At 42.3% G+C, this 26242-nt stretch overlaps 1 protein-coding gene across 1 annotated transcript in view; it reads right to left on the bottom strand.

Moving 5' to 3' along the window:
• The window catches only part of CNIH3 (cornichon family AMPA receptor auxiliary protein 3), a 53973-nt gene extending 34702 nt beyond the window's left edge, over nt 1–19271 (bottom strand). The window contains exon 1 of the mRNA XM_063152563.1: nt 19137–19271. Coding sequence (XP_063008633.1) covers nt 19137–19217 — 81 coding nt within the window. The 5' untranslated portion in view covers nt 19218–19271. The remainder of the gene's footprint in view (nt 1–19136) is intronic.
• Between the last annotated feature and the right edge of the window lie 6971 nt (nt 19272–26242).

The raw sequence follows: 26242 nt of genomic DNA, 5'->3' as shown, positions 1-26242 counted from the left end.
TAAAGCATAGGCAGGTTCAGAATTAGAGAAATATAAAGAAACTCCCAAAGCATTTTGGGAGCATGGTTTTCTTCTGTTTTGTTGTTGGGAGTGGGATGTGTTGGGGATTTTTCATTGCTTTTAGATCTAACAATGTGATTTGTTCTAAATCTAAAACCACAACTGAGTATAACTGTAGTTTCTTAAGATTAGCAGTTGCTCACAACACACTGAGTAATTGTGCAACAAATTATATTATATTACTGAAAATACAGCTGGGCTGCAGCACAGTTTGCATAATTAATTAGGAAACATCTTCCTCTTTCAATTATAACTCTCATTCTGTGGCAGTTTAATGGCCTGGGGTGTTGAGTGGCTGGAGCTGCCATTTTCCCATGCAAATCCCAAATAACCAAGAACTTATCTCCATGAAGTATTTCACAGTGCTCTCAGGGGAGCTGCAGGGCTCTGACCACAGCCAGAGGAACAGCCTTGTGCCTGCTCCCTTTTGAGCTGGATGCAGCTCATCCTGTGTCACTGTCACATTCTCTGAAAAATCCCTTTGCCCAGGGTTTTGCTCCTGGGAAGCTGAGAAGCCTCAGAGAAAAGGAAAACAATAATTATCTGATTTGCTTCTCCTGTGTTTTGCTGCTTTGGAATGTGTTTGGAGATTCTTTACCAACAGGTGATTGTTTCATTGGTTTTCTGTGAATTGTTTTGACTCTTTGGCCAATCAGGGCCAAGCTGTGTCGGGGCTCTGGAAAGAGTCACAAGTTTTCATTATTATCTTTTTAGCCTTCTGTAAGTATCCTTTCTGTATTCTTTAATATAATATAGTATCATAAAATAATAAATTAGCCTTTTGAGAACATGGAGTCTGATTCATCATTCCTCCTTGCCACGGGGCACCCCACAAATCCAATAATCCTGATTCCCACACATCCACTGAGCAGAGCTGCTGAGTGCTCTGGGACAGCACCTGGACACTCTCAGGGGCTGTTTCACCTCAGAACCTGCCACACTCACAGCATCCTGGGCTGAGCAACTCATCTCATCTCACCTCACCCTGAGATAATGAAATAGATCCCAGGCAGGGCACTCCATAAGAAATGACATCGTTTCACCCCTGTCAATGAATGTATTTTATAAAGCATTCATTATCTTTCAGCTATCAAATCTAATTTGATGGAGGGTGGCAATCAAGACTACAAATCATTCACATGCATGGACATCAGCAACCCAGTCTCTGCAAAGGGCACACAATAAACACACTGCTCCAAAGAAAAATGACCAGCCCCTGGTCACAAAGCTGAACAGAATTTGGAAACATGTTTCCAAATGGAAACATGAAAATTAGAGACTGGTTCTCACAAAATGGAGAGATTTATATCTATTAGTAAACATTAATGTACACAGCTTCATAGACAGAGAATAAGGACCATCTGACATTTATTTAGGAACTTGAAGGAAAAAAACCCAAAACACCAAGTTATCTGGTGACTTGCAAAGCCCTATGAGGAAAAGAAAAAGCTCATCATGTTTAGCAATATTTTTTATAATTACTGCAGAAACAGGCCAGGGATTGAATGGACAAGGGATATTGCATTACCTTCTGTCTTGGGGAATTTTCCCTGTGAATCCACATTGCAAATCACTACAGGAAGTTTGTTCTGCCTCTGCCCTAGCCATGTTTCTCCTGGTGAGAGAAGTGTACTTGTGTGTGTTTTCCACCTAATAAAACTGAAGTTCTATAAAAACACTGCTTGCAGTCTCTGGTGATTCACACCATCTGCAAATCTCAAAACTCCCAGTACAAGCCAGCAAGGAGTTTGCCCCAATTTATACACATAATGCATCAATGAGATTGTGATGACAATACATGTTTCAATTGCAAGTATATTTATAAATTTTGTTTTAATTGCCTGCACTCTCTCTGCTTATCAGAGAGACCATACCAGTTTTGGATAAGAAAGTATTCACACAAGACCAAACATGAATTTTGCTTTCTTTTTATGATTATGTACACACCAAAATGAAAATTTCACTTGATGTTAGAAATTAGCCACGATATGTCATTTTTAGGGAAGATACTTTTTTTTTTTAATCACTGAGCTCTTACAGAAACATATTTTAATTGAGAATGTGGTGGTTTAGGGTGGCAGTGAAGTTGGTGTAGGTGTGAATGCAGTGACAGCAAAGAAGTTGGATATTATTGCCTACTGGCATCTCAGGAAAGTTAAGATAAAACAGAACTTGATGACAAGCACACCAACCACAGAGCAGAACAGTAACACCTAACATATGCTTCCTTGCCACCACCCTGTCAATGCACCACCATCCCATATTGAAGGAACTGTCTTTAGTGGTTCTTTCAGACAATTTGTCTCCCCTGCACTCTCCCAGGCAGCTTCCACAGCACCCAGGCTGACTGCAAGTCAGCACTTGGACAGAAGGGAGGCAGGATTAGGAGCTCCTCTACTTCATGGCTGCCCAGCAATGGATGCACAGAGATATCAACTGTGTTGGCAAAATGTGTTTGAATCATGAGGAAATTGGCTGAGGTACTTGGCTGGATTTTGTTGGGCAGAAGCAGCAACTGAAAGAATGTCAGTCAGGTAAGAGCCAGTGAGGGAGGACTGAAAAAGGACCTGGAAAGGAAAGGAAATCACTGCCTGGATGTGAGGGAGCCCATAAAGAGCTACAGAGAACAGGGACAACAGCAAAGTGACAGATTGAGAGAACGGGTTTTTGCTACCCAGTTCTGACCATGATATGAAATTAACCTGAACAAGAAATTTATCTATGAGGTGTTATTCATCCCTCTTTGCTCTCTGGTTGAATTGATCTGCTTAATGTTACCAAGCATGAAAGATATTTCAAAATTGTATGAATGGAGGGGTGTCACAGACATCTTTTATGAAAAATACTTTCCTTAGGATTTTTCCTCCTGAGAAGCTGGGAGGCCTCAGGAACAAAATGCAAACATTGATTATCTGCTGCTGTGGAATGCAACAGGTGCATCTGTGGTTGGTCTCATGTGGTTGTTTCTAATTAATGGCCAATCACAGCCCAGCTGGCTCTGAGACAGAGAGCTGAGCCACAAACCTTTGTTATCATTCCTTCCTATTCTATTCTTAGCTGGCCTTCTGAGGAAATCCTTTCTTCTATTCTTTTAGTATAGTTTTAATATAATATATATCATAAAATAATAAAGCAAACCTTCTGAAGCATGGACTCAGATCCTCATCTCTTCCCTCATCCTAAGACCCCTGTGAACACGGTCACAGAGGGGCGACCTGCCCCAAATTCCACTGAATTTTATGCTTTTTATCATGTTGTATTTCCTGTCTATATCCACTCGTTAAGCGTCTTCTATTAAAAAGGGAAAGAAGTCTCCAGTCTTGGTTTTCATCATACCTCTCTGTGCCACACAGTAGCTTCCTAGACCAGTGGATCTGACATGCTGGTGTTGATGAGAACCTTAGCAAGAGAGCCAAATCAAGGGCAAAGAAAAAAGTGAGATGGAAAGTATTCTTTTCTTCTCTTCTCTTTTATTTTCTGAGTAATTAATTCACCACATATTAATAAAAGTAAACAATAATAATTAACAATGTTTTGCAGTTATAGATCTGCCTCCAAGGCAATGAAGGTCTTAACAAAGGAAAATATAATTTCCATTTTTTATACAAGGGAAAAAATGAAGCTCAAAGAAATGAAATTATTTACAGAATCAGTGGCTGAAGAACCAAAGCCTCTGGATTGTTGCACCATACAAAGTTTAAGGGAAAGAGAGAATACTGTCAGTACACTAATAACATGAGAAGTGAAACCATGCCTTCTGCCTGATTATTGTGCTGTTGTTCGTCTCTAGATCAGAACACTGCTTTAAGCAGAGCCTTTTTGGATTAAGGTTGCAAATGGTTTTGAGTCACTCAAGGGTAGAAAATTGTTCTATTTGTCAGATTTCACAGTAACAACTGTATGGCATTTCCTTGCTCTACTTAGCTTGAATTTCACATGCTGCCACCATTAAACAACCTTCATCACAGAAATCCAAAATGTGGCTCTATCCAGGGCTGCACAAACACCTGAGCACCCAGTCTATATCCCTTTCCTCAAGTTCTTTTTCTGTAAAAGATGCTGCATTTAGGACAACATGATTTAAACTTTTTAGGCTCTAACTGGAAGCTTAAGCTGATTAAAGTAATGAAAATCTTAGTGTAATTTCTCCAGTATTTTAGCCAGATCATAAGACTTTTCCAATAGAAAGTCCAGTATGCAAATATAAAAATGCATAATCTTCATTCTGTAAACACGACTCAAAATTATTTCCTACCTATCAGTGGAAATACAGAGGTATAATTGTAAATACTGATGAATATCCATAGAGGAAGACTCTTTTGCTGAGAGCATGTGCGCACAAACACGCCAGCCTGCACTGCTATATTTACACCTCTCTTTTTCCCTGCATAGATAAAAGCTATGCAGGTGAAAAAGTAGCAAAATAAAAAACAACCCAACTCTATACAGATGGACAAAAGCAATATTACTGCATCAGCTACACAAAATCAGATCTCCAAGCCTGCAGTGAGGTGCAGGGGAAACCCCTAAGAATTAAGAATAATTATTTGGCAGCCACTCAAAACAGTCCAAACCTATTGGCACAAGCATGAAAAGCTCCATCCACATTGGGAAAAAATACAGAAATTTATCTTCAGGAATACAACCACACTGTACCAAGTTTTGAGTGCCTTGATTGGAAAGTTACTGTGTCCCTGGTACCAGTTATTATTGCAACACTGCAGATCACAGTTTGGAAAAGCAACCTGATTCCTGAATGTAAAGAATTCATGTTATTAATTTTGGCAAAACCACTAAAAACCCTCAGCAACTGCAAAATTCTGTTGTGCACACAATGTTTCCAGAAGGATGATTTGACAAGCATCTATTGACAGATTTCTACAACTCGTATAAAATGGGCTTTTAAAAATAATTTAATCTAACTGCAAGGTGAAACAGTTTTTATTGGAGAACAACAGGACTCTGGTCACAGATTTCACTCACTCACCACAGATACTGAAATATCTTCCCCAGTCATCCTGGAAGTGAGATGTCAGCCCCCTCCTGCAGCAGAGACAAATGTCCCACTGATTCACCACAGACAGAGATGACCTGGGCTTTTATCACAACTTTATACCCACTCGCTGTCTTCCAGTCTACAGCAGCTGAAATGCAGCCAGACAAAATTCAGCTGTGCACATATAAAGTGCATTTTGTTAAGAGAAGGAAGACAAGCAGCAAGCTGTGCAGGAGGGATGAGGCTAATATAGCTGTACAGAGCCTGCTTCTAAATAGGTTAATAGTTTCGCTACCTGCAGCTTGAACACATTTCCAAACAGACCTCAAGCAGAGGAGGAATTTTTAAGGTGTGTCCAGACTGCCATCCTTCTTTCCCTCTCAAAGGATTTCATCATTTTGTTGTCATTATTCTTCTTTTTTTCCTTTTTTTTTTTTTTTTACACCTTACTTTACTGCATTCACTACAGGGAACCAGTTCAGAAAGCAGCAGTGTTCTGTGAATCAAACACGCTCCACAACTCACCCCTCAGTGGGACACAAACATTTGCTACCAGTAAGAAGGCAAAAAACCCCACATTTTCAATTAGCACCTAAACTGGTGAATACACCACATTGTTCTGAACAGAAGGGAAGCTTTCTTGGACACAGAGATGCAATGCTTCCATTTAATTACATTCAGTGTGGTAGAAACTATTCCTCTACCTCAGCTGGCTGAAGACTCCATGGGTCAGTGGTGAGTTAATGTCAGGGTCTGAACCAAAGGCAGCAGGCATGGTTGGCATTCCCAAGCTCTTGTATGTGTGCTCTTCTCTTTTTTTCCAATAAAATCTTACAGAGCATTTGACAGTGTTTCCCAGCAGCCCCAAAGGCACAATATCTGTGCATCATTGTAGGCTGGGGGAAATACAGGTGGAATCTCTGCGGCAATAGGGAACAGAGTCTCCCACACTCCTTGTGCTTTTGACACAAGCATGCTGCCAATATTCTCTTCATGCATATGGTCTCCTCCTCCTACATGCACTGGGGTACTTAATGTGGATTCCTTATAAAACAAACAGGTTTTTCAATTTAGATAACAAGATCAAAACCTTTTAAACATTTCAGTCTCTAACTGCTTCTGATCTCTTCAGTCCAGCACCAAAACCCCAAGATCAGTTTTTCACAGAGCACCAGTGACATCAAACTGACATGTCATTACTGGGAATGTTGTCACTTCTTAGTTAGGTATTAACTTGATGTGATGGTCAGGACTTGAAAAGCAAACAACCTGCTACAACAAGGATTCCCAGCCACAGCCACAGCCACACATTCAGCAAACCAAGAAAAGGTGTCACAGCATCACAGAATGGGTCAGGTTGGAAGGGAACACAGTGTTTTCAACCTCTCTGCTCAAGCAGGGTCATCCCACAGCACACAGCACAGGATTGTGTCCATGGCTCTGGAATATCTCCAGTGAGGGACACTCCGCACCTCCTCTGGCCATTCTGGTCCAGTGCTTGGTCACTGCACAGGAAAGTTCTTCCTCACAGTCTGGCTGAACCTCCTGTGCATCAGCTTCTGCCCATTGCCACTTGTCCTGCTGACTGGCACCACTGAGAAGAGCCAGGCTCTGTCCTCTTGGCACCCTCCCTCAGACACGGACAGACATTTGATGAGGTCCCCAATGTGTTGTCCCTTCCTGAGGCTGAACAGGCCCAGCTCCCTCAGCCTTCCCTCAGAAGGGAGATGCTCCAGTGCCTTGATCAAAGCAAAGGTCATCATAACAAAGTCATACAGATTCTTGCATCAGCTTTGTCTTCTGTCCTGGAAAGGTTGTAAACAAGGACCACATCTGCAGACAAACTCAACAAGCATATGTATAAATTTAGGCCAAGACTTCACCCCTAGTCTTGATGTCTTCAATGGGCCAAGAGGAAATGATGGGAGTTTGGATCCAAGGTTTACAGCTGAGGTGTCAAACTCAGATCTGTGGCTCTGATTCAGGGAATATCTAGTGCAGATGAATTGGTTTGCAGGTCCCCCAGCCAAGCAGAGGGAGATGAAAGCAGTGTGATTTTCTGTCCATGTCCAGGAGAGGCTGCAGAACTCTGCTTTCAGCACCAGAGATAGCACTGCTTTGCCCTTGCTTCTCTTTACACTAAACTCCATATCAACTAAAAAAACACAGTAAGAAATTGAACAACTCCAATGTCTTTCTCACAGCCCCTATATCACAGATGCATCACTAGAGATTTGTACATCTGCTACTTGCATAGGCCAAATTCTTCACTATCCAGTTTTTTCCACACCAAACTGAGGACAGGCTACACATGGGTTGGTGAAACACCTGTACAAGAGGCTGGCCAGGTGCACAAGGGAGCAGGAAAGGTGGCCTGGTTACAGTGGACCAATAGCTGGTTTATTCTGTATGGAAGCAAGATAACTGCCTACCTATGGAGGTGAGAGGGTTTATTCTTCTGCCCCTGGTTTTCCTCAAAATTACAAACAATCTCTAATCTATCTCACCTTAAATTCAGTGTGCTCCCATGCAATGTTTCTACTTATCTTTTAATTCTCACCAGAATTATAGTATGTGCAAGGAGAAACACACAGATGCACTACAGCCACAAAGCTCCATCTTCATAAACTATTCTCAAAGTGAACCAAAGCACTTTTTCTATTACTTAACAGCTCGAAGCTGATAATCCAAAGCTAGGAATAAACAGACTGTTTCTGCAGAATAAATTCAGGGACAGGGTAGTAAACAGATGGGAAAATGTACCAAAATAGGTACAACTAGAAAAAAATATTTGCCCCAAAGAAGACGGTAAGAGAATGAGATCAAAAGAGAAGATTCTTTCCAGTATCAGTAGATAAAAGTCAGGGGTGAGAGACTGGCCAGCTGGCTGGTGCTGTCTCTAAGCAAGTATCCAGTCTTATCACCACAACACAATTTGTTCTTTTCTTGAGCTTCCAAACACTCCTACACATTGCTACAAGTTATTATTTTGATATTTTAAAGTTCTGTTATGCTGATACATGCTTGGGAGAAGCATTACCTTCCTTTTCCCCACACACTCCTTAGTTTTCCTCTCATTGCTGCTGATACTTTTCCCCCCTCTCCCATGTTCTCCATTCCTGAGAGCAGCAATTTATGCACATTCACCAAAAACCAGGATTCACATAAAGGAATCTGGGTTCTGTCACTAAAAAATCTGTTCAAGCATGTCACACATTACACCATACCCACACAGAAGACTCATAACATGGGCTTTCCAAAAACATCCACCACCTGAATTAACCACACCTTCTGGCTTCAGGCAGCCTCTTCTGCCCAAATAATTGCCTCCCAAATGAGAATGAGAACACAGAAATCTTCCCTGTTGTTAGTCCCCTTGCTCATACAAGGATTTTCTTCCTCTCATTTCCTCTTTCCTTCACATCTTTCTCCCTGAAGTCCTCCCTCCCACAGTTCCATTTTCCCCCTTCCCACGTCATTTTTATTCCCTGTTACCCACTCAGCAGTGGAGTTCTACTAAAGCTGTCTCAGAAAGAAGCCCGTGGGAGGCAGGAATTCTGCTGGATCTGTGCTTCCCGACTTTCAGGGGCACAGCAGGAGCCCAGCTGGACCAGCAAGAGGCAGGACAATGGAACAGGGGCTCTTCTAAATGCAGGCAGCACCAGGCAGGGATGAGCACCTTAAAGACCTTCCCAAGTTTTCTTTCTTGGCCAAAAAGAGGCCAGGCAGAACTTGGAGGAAACAACTCCAAGGCCAAGACACACACACAGACATGTGTGAAATGGCCTTCAGCCACACAGCTGGGTTTGCAGGGCTGAAGCAAGGGCAAGAAATAAAGCAGCACTGGAGCTGTGGTTGCAGAAAAGAGGCAAGGGGAAGGGACACAACAACGTGTAAAAGTGATCAAAAACTGAGATTAAAAGAACAACACCCAAAAACATCCTCATCTGTTCAGGCATGTTCTCATAAAACTCCTTAGTTTAATTACAGGAGCATGATTAAGGATAAAGATACATTTCAGCATAGCTTCAAACAGGCCTGTCACTTGGATGATCAGCAAATCAATTTTCTAAAGGATCTGCTAATAGTGTTTATATAATACTGAGGGAAGAACAACTCTGAAGCACATGCAATCAAATTGATTTCAGTGGAGCCTTCATTATGTTTGCTTATAAATGCCCATTCTTTGAATGTATAAAGAAGTTTCTAGTTAGATGCTGATACAATGTGAACTATTTAGCCCAAACTCATAGCGTGATAAAATAATAATGCAACAGAAGATTGACTAAACAATTACACACTTGAAACCGTGACTCACACACAGCGTGAAGATGGTTGGCATTTAAATGCATTTAAAAAATCAAATGTCATTCTATTAAAAAAATGGTGCTTGTATCAACAATGCCTGGCACTTGCACACTATCTGGTATGAGATAATTGCAAGGGCTATAAGTTGCTAATTATTACCATTTTACTGTCAGTTTCCTTAAGTCTTTAAGCTTTGGTTTCTCCAGCAATGTGCTTAGACTTCTGGATGTATTTTAAAAAACCCAACCTATATTTGACAACTAGAATATGACATGACCTGCAAAAGCATAGAAATACAAAAGGACCCAAGACCAACTCAGATTTTTCATGACCTGTTACATTGGTGAGCCATGCACAATGGAAGAACTCAGTGATGGCACTACCTCTTCATCTCCCCTGTGTTCTGCTTCATGTGCTCACATAATCAAAACTGGAGCCACAAGTTCAGCACTCCTGCAGTATCTTGCTGAGAAAACCTACTTCCATTGTCAATGTTTTGTGATTTTAATGTAACTTTCCACAATGACAATCCTAAAATAAATCCTTGCTTTATAGCAATACCTTTTCAATGGGAAGCTGAGAAAAACGTAAAGACTTTTGTCCTCCCTTCACAAAGTGCACTGACGGCTCTCTGAATTTAAACCTACCCTCTGTTCAAAGCCATTCCCTCTTGTTCTGTTCCTTGTAAAAAGTCCCTCTCCAGCTCTCTTGTAGGCCCCATACCAGTACTGGAAGGTGCTGTAAGGTCTCCCTGGAGCCTTCTCCAGGCTGAAAAATTCCAATTCTTTCAGCCTTCTCAGGGTGCTCCAAACCTCTGAGCATCTTTGTGGAACTACTCTGGACACACTCCAACAGTTCTTCTTATGCTAGGGATTCCAGAGCTGGGCACAGCACTCCAGGTGGGATGTCAGGAGAGCAGAGTGGAGGAGGAGAATCCCCTCCTTTGACCTGCTGGTCACAGCTCCTTTGATGCAGCCCAGGACACGTTTGGCTTTCTGGGCTGTGAGCACACATTGCCAGGTCATGCTGAGTTTCTCACCAACCAACAGCCCCCAGTCCTGCTCAGGGCTGCTCTCCATCCATTCTCCACCCTGGCTGTGTTTGTGCTTGGGTTGCACCTGACCCAGGAGCAGGATCTGGTCCTTGGCCTTGTTGAATGTCACAAGGCTCACACAGGTCCACCTCTGTCGCCCTGTTCTTCTGAAGTTTTTCTAAGCCTTCTGATGTTTACATTTTTGTAATGGAGTTTCTCACATACTTTCATGTAAATAATGATTGTTTTTCATTCCCTTCTGGAGGAAGAGAGAATTGATGAACCGTTAATTTGACCAGTGTGGTTGGAGAAGTGACAATTTCATCCTCCAATCCATGGTCACTTTTAGAATTCTATAAATTTGGAGGTCCAGAAATGGCCTTTTTTTGCCTTGGACATCTCAGCGTGCGAGTGTCGTTCATTTTGTGTTGTTTTGTGACACACTTCTCCAGCTGTCAATGTCCCTCTGGATGGCATCCCTTCCGTCCCACGTGTTGACCACACCCCACGGCCTGGTGTCATTAAACCCACCAAGGGTGACCTTGGTCCCACCTTCTACGTCACCAGAGAGGTTTGACAGCACTGGTTCCCATTCCCACCTCCAGGAAACACCACTTGTCACTGGTCTCAACAATCGAGCTGCTGACCACAACTCTGAGAGTGCAACTGTCCAGCTGATTCCACTGAGTTCTCCATCTGTCCAATCCATGTCTCTCCAGTTTAGAGGCAAGGATGTCACTCAGGACAGTGTCAAATGCTCTGCACAAGTCCAGGCAGATGACTCCTCCTCCCTCATCCATCAACTCAGTAACCCTGTTGTAAAAGGTCACCAAATTTCTCAGTGTGATTTGCCCTTAGTGAGGATGTGTTGGCTGTCACCAACCATTTCTTTCTTTTCCTTAGCATGGCATCTAGGAGGATTTGCTCCGTGATCTTGAATTCAGTTTCCTGGGGTGGGTTCCACAGAAGTTAGCACAAAAATTTTTTCAGGGGAATGCACCATAAGGACAACATAAAAGTCAGAAGCTGCACCACAGAAATTCCAGCCGTGTGTAAGAAAACAATGTTCACAGTGCAATGAATAAGGTAGTGGAACAAGTTCTCAAACTTGCAGAATCACAGAGTGGATCAGTTTGGAAGGGACCACAGTAGGTTTCCTGGTCCAACCTCCTGCTCAAGCAAGGTCATCCCAGAGCACATGGCACAGGATTGTGTCCACATGGTTCTGGAATATCTCCAGTGAGGGACACTCCACAGCTTCTCTGGGCAATCTGTCCCAGTGCTCAGCTGCAAGTGCAGAATTTCTCCTTCAACTTCCTCTGCATCAGCTTCTGCCCATTCCTCTTGTCCTGTTGCTTGGCACCACTCTAGAAGAGCCTGTCCTCTTCACGCCCTTCCTTGAGATACTGACATTGGTGAGGTTCCCTCTCAAGGCAGAACAGGCCCAGCTCCCTCAGCCTTTCCACAGAAGGAAGAGCTCCAGTCCCTTGATCACCTTTGTAGCCTCCCCTGGACCTGCTCCAGCAGCTCCACATCTCTCTTGTACTGAGAAGCCCAGAAGTGGACACAGCTCTGCAGATGTGTCTCACCAGGGCTGAGCAGAGGGCCAGGACCATGGACCTTGACCTGCTGGCAACAGTTTTCCTAATGCATCCCTGGATACCATTCATCTTCTCAGCCACAAGGACAAACTGCTGGCTCAGGGACAGCTTGCTGCCCAACCAGACCCCCAGGTCCCTCTCCAGAGAGCTGCTCTCAGCAGGTTGGCCCCCAGCCTGCACAGGTGCCTGGGGTTATTCCAACACAGGTGCAGGACCCTGAATTTGCCCTTGCTGAACTCCAGGCAGCTCTTCTCTACCCATCTCTCCATCCTGCTGAGGTCCTTCTGAAGGCTGCAGAGCCCTCTGGGGTATCAGCCTCTGCTCCCAGCCTGGTGCCACCAGTGAACTTGCTGAGGACACATCTGCCCCTCATCCAAGTCATGGATGGGTAAGCCAAACAACACTGGGCTCAGTACCAACCCTTAGGGAACAGCACTCTCCTGTGCCATGGGTAACAGCCCTCTGAGATCTGGCATTCAGCCAGCTCCACATCCACCCCACTGTCCACTCACCCTCTCCACACTTCCTGAGTTTGCCTGCGAGGATGTTGTGAGAGACAGTGAGGAAAGCCTTGCTGAAGTCAAAGTGCACAATATCCACAGCTCTCCCCTCATCCATCCAGGCACTGTTTCATCTCTCCACACATGGAGAGTTCACCAGTGATCTGGACAGGTCCTTCAGCAGCCTGGCCTAACCTTGAAATTAAGCCTTCCTTGAAGAAGAGATTTGACTGGATGATTTCCTAGATTTCTTCCAATCAAAATTATTCTATGAACCTTTCACCATTTCTTTTAAGAGGAACAAGACATTTCTGAAGTTGTAATTACTAACAAGGAATACAGGAACCATTCAGTTAATAAAATTGCTTCTTGCTCTCTGCACACCATCACAGTCACAAGTTGAATTTTTAACAGGGAACTTCCAGCTCTGAAACCCTGGAAGGTGACCTAGTAAATCAAACAGTATTTGACATTCTTCTGCCTTTACCCCATCAGCTGACTCTGCCCTGTGACTTTAAGTGACTCTTTTCAAAGTGGAAATAATACTAATTTTTACCTGTTTCATGCGGGAGATACTCTTTGTTTCCACAGAAATTGGAAGTGTTTTCCAAACTATCATCACCAGAATAGTAAACCTCCCAGTATTCCCAGTTTACAGCTTAAATGAGACCAAGTTCCATTGCCGGGTAGAGTCACCTCCAGCTGTCAGCAGTCACACTGGTTATAAATGAGAGGCATGTCTGACAAAGAGGAATGGGTCAAAGAGGTGTCTGTTATCTGTATGGAAAACATTCTCTGCTGAGCTTTCTCCTCCTTCTGAAAAACACTTTGCTAAAAGGATATTTATGTTGGGGTGAGGGTAATCCACTAAGCCAGAGTCTGAAGGCTGAATTCAATGTTTTAAATTTGATTTAAAGCAGTATGTGGTGGCTGAATAAACAAACACATGTAATGAACTATAAACTCATGCCTCCAACTCAGTCTAAGAGTTTCACTCATGGTCTAATAAAATATGACAGCTATATTGCCTTGCTTATTAACAAGCATAGCAGTTACTTAAAAGCACTAGAAATACATTCTTTACCAATTTAGATATAAATCCCTTTAGTAAGTAGATTTTACAACTAATCCTAAGACCAAAAACCCCTCGGATATGTGACAACCAAATAAGATTTAAATAGCTCTCTCCACATATTGTGGGAGGCACGAGACTCCACAGAATAATTTATTTTACACAGATAATGGAGTCACTGTGCCTTGTGAGGCATCCAGAATTACAGCCAGTGGCAAACACACACAATTTAAAATCTTTCTCCAAATAAATCTCATCATGACAGTTCAAGCATACACAGAGATGCTGCTTAAGTCTGTGCTGGGGCCCATAGACTGACTTCTGTGATCTTTTTAATTATTATTTAAGCGTGGCAAGGTTACAAAACTCAGATATACCTCTTTCTCAATAGAAAAGATACAGTTTGCTCCACAGCTTGTGCTGCCTGGCCTAATATCTGTCTGTCAGCATTAATGTGACAAACTTCTGAAAGAAAAGTTGTAAGGGAACTGTCAAGCTATGTTATAGCCAGGGCAGTCTGGCTGTTCTGTCTTTAAAAAGAGTGGAAATATCAGACTCATTCCTTAAACTGTCCTGACTATAAAACCTTGAGGGACAATGTGCTTAGCTGCTTGGGCAAGAAAAGACATTTTCAAGAAATATGTATAACACACAGCAATAGCATTTGTGCTCCCCTTCATCAAGCATTAATCTGATTTTATTTTTAAGCACATAATTAACCAACATTCTCAGAGAAATGCATTAATGACTCATTAGAGAACAGTACTGAACTTCAATGTCTGAACAGAATTCAGGCTTGACCAGAAGTCTGTAAGGAAATGACAGACTTTATTCTCTAGACAGGCTCTAAAGCATTGCAGAGAGGTTAAATTGAGATGGCTGGCAGCCTTCACCAGAGAGAAGCACAGGCTCAAGTCAGATCACAGATCTCTTTACAGCTTTCAGGTAGGGCAGAGCTCTCCTCCAAACCTCAGCTACAGAAACAATAAGACACAGATAACACAGAGAACACTGACAGATCAGCACTCAGTTTGTGACCAAAGTGTTTTGTTCAACTGAATTTGCTGTCAAGCCAAGCTTATGTGCTTTTTATGTATATTCAAAATTAAGGCTGTACAATTTATCAGAAATTAAACTAGGAATTTTATGAAGAAGCCTAAGTAAGCCAGAAACCAAATACTCATCAAATTCTGCATCCACAACTCTTTGAGAGCTTTTGAATTTTTTACCTGAGCTATTGAAACTTGAGTGCTAATAATTACAGTCCACATCACCAGGATGCTACAGTGACAAAAACCAGAAGTGGCAACACCTTACATGTGTATAGCACCTTCTGTCAGAAAGCAAAGACATTTTAAGAATAGTCTTAAATAAAGTGACAGGCAGTACTTGCAGTTTAGTTCCATTACTCACACTTAGCAAATGAGAAAACAAGGCATAGATAACTCAAGGTATCTGATAAACATAAAACACAAAGCCATTAGCAGAAACAACACTGAATACAGATTGCAAGGGCTTAATTCCCTGGTGTTTGCAAAAAAAAAAGGATGCTTTGATTAAAACTACAAGTCAATCTTAGCCTATATCACTCTGTTCAGTCACAGCCTGCCACTGTTTCTAATTATACTTGTGAACTTGTAACCGTTAAGTGAAGCCAAATTTATATTAAGTAGTTTATCAAGATTAATACTATCCAAAAGAAAAATAAGGTGGTGTGGGGGGCATAAACCAAAAAACCTCCATCCTCTGCTGCTTTATTCTCCTTAAGCTTGGCTCAAGTAGCTGCCATCACTTTCAACACACGCCGCTCTTGTTGTGCCAAAGGGCTGTTCCTGGATTCATCTGTGTTCTCAGCTAAATCAAAATATTCCAGAAAACATCCAGTGTGGCACAACTTCTCACACTGGCATTGCCAATTTTTTCACTGGCACGATAGCCCTGAAACTTTCTGGCAATCCTTAGGTTATGAAGCAGTCACATGCAAAGATTTGCTTGTACGACTTGAAAAAGAGATGGCCCACCACGGAAATTCTTTTCTTTTTAACAGCAATGTTCTTGGACTTATGAATTGCTTTGCCATGGACCACTTTGAAAAGGTCTTTTCTTAAAGCTTTCCTTTAAATAACAAATCTCAAAGCAAGTCTTTCCATCTTAAAATATCACCAGAAGGGAAGGACTCAGATTACTCAAAACCAATATGCTTTAAGAGAGCACGGTCGGTGCTGCAGGACTCAACACAAGCACATCCCTTTTTAACTGAGGAGAAATAAGGCACAACTTGGTCAACTTCAGTTAACTTCACTTGAGACAATTCAGTGGAGCTACACTAGAAATGAATGTGCTGTGTCAAGGCTTGTTGGGAGTTCAAACAGACTTGATAGGGCTCAGCTCAATGTTAACAAGAAGCTAAAATCTTAGCTCAATATCATTTAGGAATGGAATGAAACTGATCAGTAAAAAGCTGTATATAAAGAAGAAAAAGAGCTGAGGACAGCAAAACAAAGTGCCTGTGATAGTTAGTAGGAGGACTAACACTGTTCTTGAGCTTCCAACAAGATCAGATGAGGATATCAAATTATGCAGTTAGTAGAAAAAATTTTGCTGTTAGTTGTATCACACACTTCTGTAGGATGTTCCTAATACTGTGACATTACACCCAGAGGAAATGTGGTCACTGAACAACCAAAATGCTGTAAAAATTCCTGCACCACAGAGTGCCACATTGGTTTAATGCAGTACATGAAGATTTTCAAGCCTTTTTCTTCCACTTAATATATATGAGTGGAATTCCAGCAATAATACATTAAGCTCTGCACAGGAATTATTGTTAACAAACGTTTCTTGATAATTTCTAATTTGGTTTTGTTGGGAGGTTTTTTTATGACAGACACCTCTGGCTACCTATACAAGAAAATCACCCAGAGGCAGGAAAAATATTACAATATATTCCAGGTATCTGGAGGACTGTGCATTTTGTTCTCAATTCCTTTAAAATGCTCTCAGCAGCTTCATTCTGTCTGCTTCCAAAGAGTAAGGAATGTACAGTTTAACTTCTCAGAGGAAAGGCACCAGAAAAGCACAGTGTCCAAAAATAAAAATCCTCACCTTACTCTCTTGTTTTGGTTGTACAGTTTATATTATACTTATTAGATCAATATGAATGAAATTCATAATTCATCTGACTTTCCAGCAGGAAGAAAAGGAAGTTTTACTTAATCTGCTGTTAAATCATTCCAGATATATGCCCAAACCTCATTCAGCTTCAGGTTAGAACAATATCAAGTCCAAATGCTACAGCTTTTTCTTATCCTTTAAAATAATTTGCAAAATATAAATTCTTATTCTCAGAAATCTTCCAGAGTGATAGGACACTCAACTTATTCTTAGCAGCAGAATGTCTTAAAAAATACGCAGGACAATGTAATCATGGGAACACTCCTCTGCCATTATTAGAACCTATGTGCAATATATTTACTGTCCCTTACCAGTATATTATAGTGGAAGAAAAATCAGGTCACAGGGAAGGAGTAGGAGTTTTGTTTCTTGGGAAGATTTTCACTACTGAGATGTTTAAGGTGAAAGAAACTCCTATGACTCAATACATAACTTAGAGAAGAAACCAGGCTGCACCAGTTCTTACAGAAAGGATAATAAAAGTCCTTGTGTTCTGTGTATGTGGATAACATGGACACCCAAAAGATTATTTGGGCAGGGTGTTAAATCTGTTATTCCACGACTTGCCTTCACAAACCATGTATTTTATTAGAATTTTTCTATTTACTAGAAAAGATAGTGACAATTCTTTCACTCTTACAACACAAGAACATTTCCAGCCATTTTCCATTTCAATCCCTCAACAATTTTTCAACAGATGTAAGAAACATGCAGCATAAACATAAATGTATCAAGAAGAGGTTTTCTTTCCTAGTTGCCTTTACAGAGCTCTTGCACTCAGGGATTGCTCTTCATGAGTTTATAGAATGAAAGTTTAAAAAAATGTTTCAATAAGAGTAAATTTGCAGTAACTGCAGTCATTTATGGGAGAATTATTTGCCAGATTTGCTACAAGTCCTTTATGAATTCACAGGACATCAACTCCAGACTCAAAAAAAGAGGACACAGTGACAAACTTCAAACACATAAAACAACCATTAAAATTGCTGCAGTTTAATTTGTAGCTAGAGATTCAAAGGAGAACACACTTCTAACTCTAAGCCCCTTGAGGAAGCTGTGGAATTGTCACTTTTGGAGACCTAAAGGTTTGCAGAAGAGGAGGAGAGAAAACATGAGTAATAATCTAAATTTTACTACTCCTTTTTTCAGAGTAGTGCAGTAGCTGCCTGCTACAGAGCCTTTACAGCCTTGCAGTACTTTGACATCACAACAGCAGTTGGCAATACCATCACAGCTTTGTGGTTTCCTTAATAAAAAAATAATAAAAAAAGAACTTGTAACAGTCCCATGAAGAGTACAAAATAATTACATTTCGAAGCATTCCTGCAACAGAAGGATTTCTTTCAGAGCGCAAACACAACTAAGCTAGCAGCTTTACTTCCATTTCAATAAAAACAAACTCTGCAGCTCCCTTGCTTGTCAGTCAAAGGAGGGTTTTTCTTTTAATCATACTCCATCAGGTAGCTGTGGAAGCATCCATGAGACTCGCTCAATATTCCAACTTACCCTGCTCCATCCTGAATGCTTACAGCACGGAGCTATCGTGTAGCACACACGAAGTGTAATTAATTCTAAAATATGTAACAGTTCAAAAGAATTGCAAGTTACGCATTAGAGCGATCTCACATCTGAGTTACACGTTTACGCCTACCACAGGCACCCAGAACAGCACGGAACGAGCAGCAGCCCCGTGCAGTGAAATTAACAAAGGTGGACCACAATGCGCGGGTCGTGTATCAGAAGGACGAGCGAGTTTCCCATCCAACTTTTTAGGAAGTTATTAAGGGAAAACACCGTATCTGCTTGATCAGAAACGGGGCTGTTTCCCCGTCACAGCGCTCTGTTCGCAGGCGAGAGAAGCGGATGGTGTCACCTGGAGAGCGCCGCCAGCACCGCGGGGCCGGGACAGCGCTCCCGGCAGCGGAGACCGAGCTGGCACAGACCCCGGGCTGGCACAGACAGACAGACAGACACCGGCCTGCCACAGACAGACAGACAGACAGACAGACACCGGCCTGCCACAGACAGACCCCGAGCTGCCACGGACGGACCCCGGGCTGCTACAGACAGACCTCGGGCTGCCATAGCCGCCGAGGTCCCACAGACCCCGAGGTGCCACAGACGGACCCCGGGCTGCCACAGCCCCGTGGCCGGGGCTCCGTGCGCTCCCAGCAGTGAAATTGACACGGTCGCACACGCAGAGGTCTCAGGCAAGCTCCGTCCGCCCCGGCCCCACCGCGGGACGCCGCTCCCCGGCCGCCCGGGCCAGGGGCTGCTCGCCCCCGCCTCAGCCCGCCCCGCTCCCTCACGGCTCCCTCACGGCACCGGGACCCTGCGCGGACCGCGGCTGGAGCCGCCTCCGGCGCGGGGGCTGCGGGGCTGGGGTACTCACATGCCAGATGGCGAAGAAGATGAGGGCGGCGCACAGCACCAGCGACAGCATGTAGCAGAAGGCGGCGAAGGTGAAGGCCATGGCGGGGAGAGCCCTCCGCGCCCCCCTCCGCCAGGCGGGAGCTGCCGGCGGGCGAGCGGCACAGAAGCCCCCGGCCGGCGGAGCGGGCAGCGCCTCACGCAGCCGGGGCCGGGCGGCCGCCGCCCCCCGCAGCCGCGCCCGGGCCCGCCCCGAGCCCCGCAACGCCCCCGGCCCGGCCCGGCCCGGCCCCTCGGCCGCGATCCGCGCCCCCGGAGGCTCCACCCGGGGCGGGTTCTCCCGGCGGGATGAGCTGGGGGTCCGGGCTCGGCGGAGCGCGGCCGGCCGGGGGCTCCGCTGCCGCTCGATCGCGTCTGCAGGCAGAGAGAGCCGCGTGTTCCTGACTGAAATCCTGTCACGACAGCGTGAGAGGAAGGAGCGTAGGCTGGGATCAGTTCGGGCCAAATCTTGAGAAGATAATTATGTGCCTAAACTTGCAGTGCTTTGATGGGGGTTTTTGAAGTTTTTTGGTTGTTTTTTTTTCCTTTCAGGGACAGCTAAAGAGGGTGAAGCATTCCCCAGGCTCAGACCAGCGGTGGAGTGTCCATCCTTTGAGGCAGAGGGGACAGGAGCCCAGCCCAAGAGCTCATGAACCAAAGCAGAGCAGCTGAGCAAAGCAGGACCAGTTTGTCCTTTCCCATCAGCTGAAAAAGGCATTTACTGTTGGAGTAAATAAATAAAACCTTTCTTAACTGCCACTGCTTTCAGGTATATGCAATATCCAAGTTGCTGAAGTACATAGAAAATTAAATACATTAAATACATTAAATACATTAAATGACAAAGGAAAAGCAAGCTCCTGCCTTCTCTTATTTTTAATGGATAGATCCATTAGTACCTTGTCTTTAACAGCATCCACAGTGTCTCCAGACACAACTTAGCTGTTTCTGCAGATCTGGTTTTGATTTGCCATCAAAAGTTCTTCCACTTCTTTGGAGCTGGCACAATAGAGTAGGTTTGCAAGCAGAAAGTTTTCGTGAGAAACTATCAGAGAACCATCAGAAATCCCATTTAAAAATATCTTGAAAACCGTGGATGAAAGTTATGTATTTGAAAGCTTATGTATTTGAAGTTATGTATTTGTATCCTTACAAAACTGAAATAGAGTTTCAGCTCACAGCATTTTTTCCATCCATTTTATGGATTAAAGGGATTCAGTAACAACACTGTTTAGAAATTTGCCAGTGGTCACCTGTGAAAGTCAGACTTCATGGCACAAGAGAACATAATTCCATCAAAGCCAACTCCAGTGGAAGCTTTCTTTGTAAATATTTCCAATATATTTTTTGTTTAAAAGTACAGTATATTATTTGTAACATATTATTTGTAGCATAATAATCACTTTTATCCCGAGCAAAGAATGTTGATTTGAATCAAGGCTCAAGGCCAGTAATTAATAAACCAATCAGGAATAAACTGATGGATCTGACCTTTCATAATTGAGCTGCTCCAGACTGTATATGAGGTCTGATGCTTTAATTAAGAAGGACAGGACATGGCAAATAGAAATGAGATTTATGTTATACAGTAAACCTATTTATTGTAATTGTCTGACCTTTTAATTTTTTTTGTACCTGAAATCCTGTAGAGCATCTACTTGTGGATGTAAATGGCTTGTTCATAAACATACCTTTTGAAAAGAACAGTGAATGAGGTACAGGAGTCATCTTTGGAAATATTTATTTAATTATTTTGCCATGGTTACTTTAATATCTGGATATATATTACCCATGCTAAGATTCAACACAAAAAACACCTGATTCTTCTAAGGAAATGAAAATAAAATATTTCTTTCTTGAGCATTTATATGTATACACCTCCACAAATATATATGCATACATATGAAAAATATAAATTTACTATAGCTGTCATAAGGGACTGAAACAGAAACAACCCTTAAATCTCAGTTTAGCACCACACTCCAAGGTGAATATTCCCCTGTTTTTCACTCTCATCTTCATTAATATTCCAGGTATGTATTTGGAACTCTTCAAGGAGCACACAGGCAAAACACTTGTTTCTGATTTTGCAAGGAGACAGTTCCAGAGCCAAAGACTTCCCAGATCACAGAGGCTTCCCTGATACTGACTTTGAAACACACATTGCCCCCAGCCATATTGCCAGCCATTAATCACTGCTAGTGGCTGTCAAATTACAAAAGATTCTGACATACACGGAAGGCAAGAAATCCATAAAGATGCATTTAGAACATTTTTGTCTTACTGAGTTCTTCTTACAAAATGCCATGAGAATACCTTAACTATCCTCAGATGTTTAAGCCATGGAGAGTGATGGAAAGACATACCCCTCTGATTTGCACTCAGAGATTTGTCTGAGTAATCACAAAAAACCTTCCTTATCTCCATCTCGTTACAAACTCATTACAGCTCTCTGTGGTATGAGGACCTCACAGCAGGGAGCTGTTTCTTTGTCATTTATGAATGAGACTGCTGCAAATGGTGAAGCAAAAGGTGAAAATAATATGGATATGCCTGACTATTTTCTCCCTGGTTTAAGCCCCCGTGAGCACAGCAGGAACATCGGTCTGTCTATTAGCTCCTCGTGCACCTCCATGGTCTTGGTCCTAACCTTCAAATAAACTAATGGACTTGATCTGAGCTGCATGAGAAATTACAGTCCAGCACCCAGCTGTGCTCCTTTGAAATGATGTACAGCACAGCAGCCAGGGTGGAGGGGAGAGGGAGCTGAGGGTGGAAGCTGTGGGAGCTGAGACTGCAGCATTATCTGCTCAGGGGACCTGGAATGGGCAGAACAGATAAACACAGAGCATAAGATACCTATTTTATACATATAAAATATATTTTTGCCTTGATGAAAAACTGTTGCTTTCAAAACCTGTCATTTTAACACTTCCTGAGACCCATGTGGGTTTCTACTACTGGAAATAAAAGGCTCAGAGGTTCTGCAGCACTCTCAGGAAATGCAGTAATTCCTGCTCTCTGATGTTCAGCAGCTCATTTTAGCAGTCACGGTCTCAGATTTAGCACTTCATCTTTCACTCTTCCGTCCTCAAAATCTCACCCATGCTCCTGCTTCCTCCATGGTATTCCCAAGCCATTTCCAGCAGGGATTGCTGCTCTCTCTCTCTCTCTGTGGCTCACACCTGTAACTCAGGAATGCAACAGAAAATATAGTCAGAAAGCTCAACCATGAGATGAATTGCAGACCAAGTAGAGAGGTGAGAAATGGAAAGTAAATTCTGTTCAGACTGATTTTAAAAGGGTTTCATCTTTAACCAGAGGCTCTTTTTAAAAAATATATTTCATAATGGGTACACAAGGCATTTCAAGCTTGACAACAGTTCCTAGCACAAGTTTTTACATGAGCTGGCTTTGTCCCACAGTACCCACAAAGAGATCGTGACAGTGCATATGTAAACCCTGAGGAGAAAAGGGTTTTACAAAAGATTGTGAGGGCTCTTGCTTTCCTTGAGCAGATTCAATTTTGGAATGCTAGTTATCCTTCTTTGGATCTGCTACTTGTAAGCAGAAAGAATTTTTCTTTATTTTGCATATTTGTTGAAAAATATAACTGCAGTACAGTCTGATCCCAATTTCACACAGAGTCATCACAAGCAGATACATGGTGGTGCTGCATTTGTACAAATAGTACTGAGATGCTGATTTTCGAAGCTATCACTCTGCAAATATCACCATAGCTCAAAGCACAAACAGGATTGGGGACTTTTTTACTTAAGGATGGTTTTTATACTTGGTGAGGACCTCTATGAAGGAGCCATAAAAATTCAGTCACTAGGTAAATATAACAGAGAACATCTGGTGAGCAGTAGACAGCTCTCAAAACCAAACATCCAATTGTGAAAACAGATTGTGATAACAGATTTAATAGATTCACAAGTTCAGCATGTCCTTACATTAGCAGGTCTCAGAGCACTTGATTTTATGTGAAATGACCTTTTGTGCTAGATAATGAAAAAATTCGAAGGTACTTAAAGAAATTTCCAGTGGCTAATTTACAGAACAGCATCAGAGATGAGAAGGGACTGCTAATGAGTCCTTTCAACTCCCAAATAATTACCACAACTGGATAAACTTAAAGGACAAGTCTTTATAAGGCTTGCAGTCCCTGAAGTGGCAGGCTAAAATCACTGTAAATCCATCCACAAGGTGATGATACACCCTCAGCGAAAGTAGTTCATAGTTTTAAGATTTATGTATTATTGCTACATTCTTGTTAAGAGTAACATGTTAGTGAATACCTGTTAGAGTAAAAGCCATTATATTAATTATAGTAGAGAACTCTCATTCACAGATTATTTTTAATAATACATGTGACTCTCTCTTTTGTGAACCTTAAGTAATACTAAATTATTAACAATGCTTATATACAAATTGCCATCATTGGGTTTTACCACTAATATCCCACAGAGATTAATAGAAGCATTTCATATCCTTGTGCATTATTATTTCAGATTATCTGCAGATTCTAGATGAAACTATTCTGTTATTTCATGGTCAGTTCATTTTCAAAAGGTTACCTTTGCAATAATAGAGGCAAGTGACATTTTGTTAATGAAGTCTCATTTTCAGATTTCCAAGAATAAGATAGTTCACAAACCCACTGCCAATAATCTCATTTTACTGCCAGCTGTTTTCACCTTTTTTTGTAGGTCCTGGATGAATAAATTTTAAGTACATTATCATAAGACCACAGGAAAGTTTATGTCAGAAGGGACTTCAGGCTGTCTCTAGTCCCACCTCCTGTGCAAAGCATGACAAGGCAAGGTCAGGCTTATTGCTCAAGGTTTCATCTGGACCAGTCTGGAAAGCCTCCATGGACAGAGACAGCCCAGCTTCTGTGGGCAACCTGTTCCACTGCCTGTCTCAGGTTATCTCCAGCAGAATTGTCAGGTCCCAGCCTGTCTCATTGCCAGGGCTTATTCCCTGCTTAGTGCACAACTTTACATTTGTCCCTGGTGAAGTTTGTATGGTTCCTGTTAGGCTACAAACTCCATATTATAGAAATCCACTTTAGAACATGGATTAACTAATATGTGGTACAGAAATGTTCCTAAAGAGCAAAATAAGACTGTCCAGAGCATGACACTATAGTTGCTTTGCTTCTGCTGTTGTCTTTCCAGCCTGTATCAGAATTACACAGAATCCCACTCATATCCATAATGGCCCCTGGCAAAACTGGGGCTTCAGGTCTGCAGCTCAGATCCCCCAGCTGAAAACAAAGTGATCTCAGTTCTGTTCTGTGCCATGCTCTGATAACCAGCACCACTGGCAGGACACTCATGCTGATTCTTCATGACACCAGTGATCTGCTAGCAATTACAAGAGTGTTTGTCATCAGGGAATCTGTGACTTTTCCCATTACCTCCAGGATTAGTGGAACAACTTTGTGAGTACAGATGCCAGTCCACCTCTTAATTCTTAAGATGTTCTTTTCTCCTCATTGCTCCAGCCTCCTCTGTCCCTCTACTGCACAGTTCTTTCCCATTAGCCTGTTTTCCCCATATCTTGTTTGCTCATAGTCTCAGCTTAGTCCATCTACTGCCTCTCACTTCCATACCTCCTCCAAATCTAGCTTTTATCTCCTGGGAGCTCATCAGGACTGCTTCCTCACCAATGGTGAAATATCTGACAGGATATTAATCCCCCCAGAAGGACAGGATCTCTGCCCTTGGTTCCAGGACAGAGGAGAAAAAGCAAGTGGAAAAAGCAATTGCAGGGGAGGTCCTGCTTTAAAGTGAAATGGATTGGGGAAAGGATTTGCTTAACTACAACACATTTCTAATGTCTATGTGTGGAATTTTCAGAAGGATTAGAATTAGACAAAACCATAATTATTCATGGCAACAGGACAAGTCATCTTCATTGGGCAAAAGTTACCTCCTTCCAGGTGTGAAATCCTTCCAATACATGGAAGGCAAGAACCTTCCATAAATTAGTAATGAGATTTTCAGCATTGGCAAAATAGCATCTGTGTGTTTTTCCCAAGAAGATTTTTCTGAACTGGTCCAGATCTTTGGTCTGGAGGGGAAGCCAAACATAAGAATGGGAGCCCATGAAGGGAATAGAAAGATCTTAACATGGAATATCTGAAACAGTCTTAATTGCCTTTTACATTACCTATTTTGCTTCAAATCAATACATGGAAAGCCTACAGAAGTAATTCTTGCTAACATTGCTTAATCCTGCCAAGAAGGAATTTAATTTGTGTCTGTGCTGGGGAGAGAGTGGGTTACAACTTCATCAATTCTGAATAACTGAATTCCATCAAAGAAATGAAAAAGGAATGACAAATTTTCTGAATAAGCTTTCTCATAAGAAATCCTTCATTAGTCACTGAAGACCCTGCAGACCTCTAATAAGACAATTTGCATAATATATGCATTTGTCCAAACACTAAAATAACATTCTGGGCCAGATTGCTCTGATTTTGACAATATTTCATTTTTTCCCACCCTGTAACACTCTGCTGATCTCCAAGACCTGCTGGTGCTCCCACCCACTGCAGGCTGTATCAGATCACACCCCATGGCTTCATCACTGCGAACAGAGATGCCAGAACAAAGTCAAATATGCAATGCCCTTCAAAAGTTCTCCTTCTCAGAGGATGATTAAATTATCTCCAATTAAACCAAATGCTCTTTGTCTTTCTGTACTGAGACTGATACTGAATGCTCATCCCTGCTGTCCCCAAAATAACAATCTGTTGCAGAAAACCTAGACCTGGAGTCTTTGCTATAATTTAGGAAAAAAAATCAGTATTTCACCAAACTGACATATGTGTTCTCAGTGAATTAATGGTCTTAGTCATTTTTAACTTGCAGGCATAAATGAATAGCTACAATATGGTCTGCATAACTAACAGTGTTGACTAATGAATATATAAACATTCAATTATGGCTTTATTAATTCAGAAAAGTTGGTTTTGAAGCAGTTTTATGAGAGGTGGGCTCATCTGTGGTACAAAAGGAAGGAGAGGCCATGCAAGGTGTGCAGCAGCATGTGCTGCAGTTACAGTAGGAATGATCT

The sequence above is a fragment of the Melospiza melodia genome, chromosome 3, assembly GCF_035770615.1.
Source record: "Melospiza melodia melodia isolate bMelMel2 chromosome 3, bMelMel2.pri, whole genome shotgun sequence".
Lineage (NCBI taxonomy): Eukaryota > Metazoa > Chordata > Aves > Passeriformes > Passerellidae > Melospiza > Melospiza melodia.
Note: the sequence above shows the minus strand (reverse complement) of the source record. Positions and strands in the feature narration are given on the sequence as shown.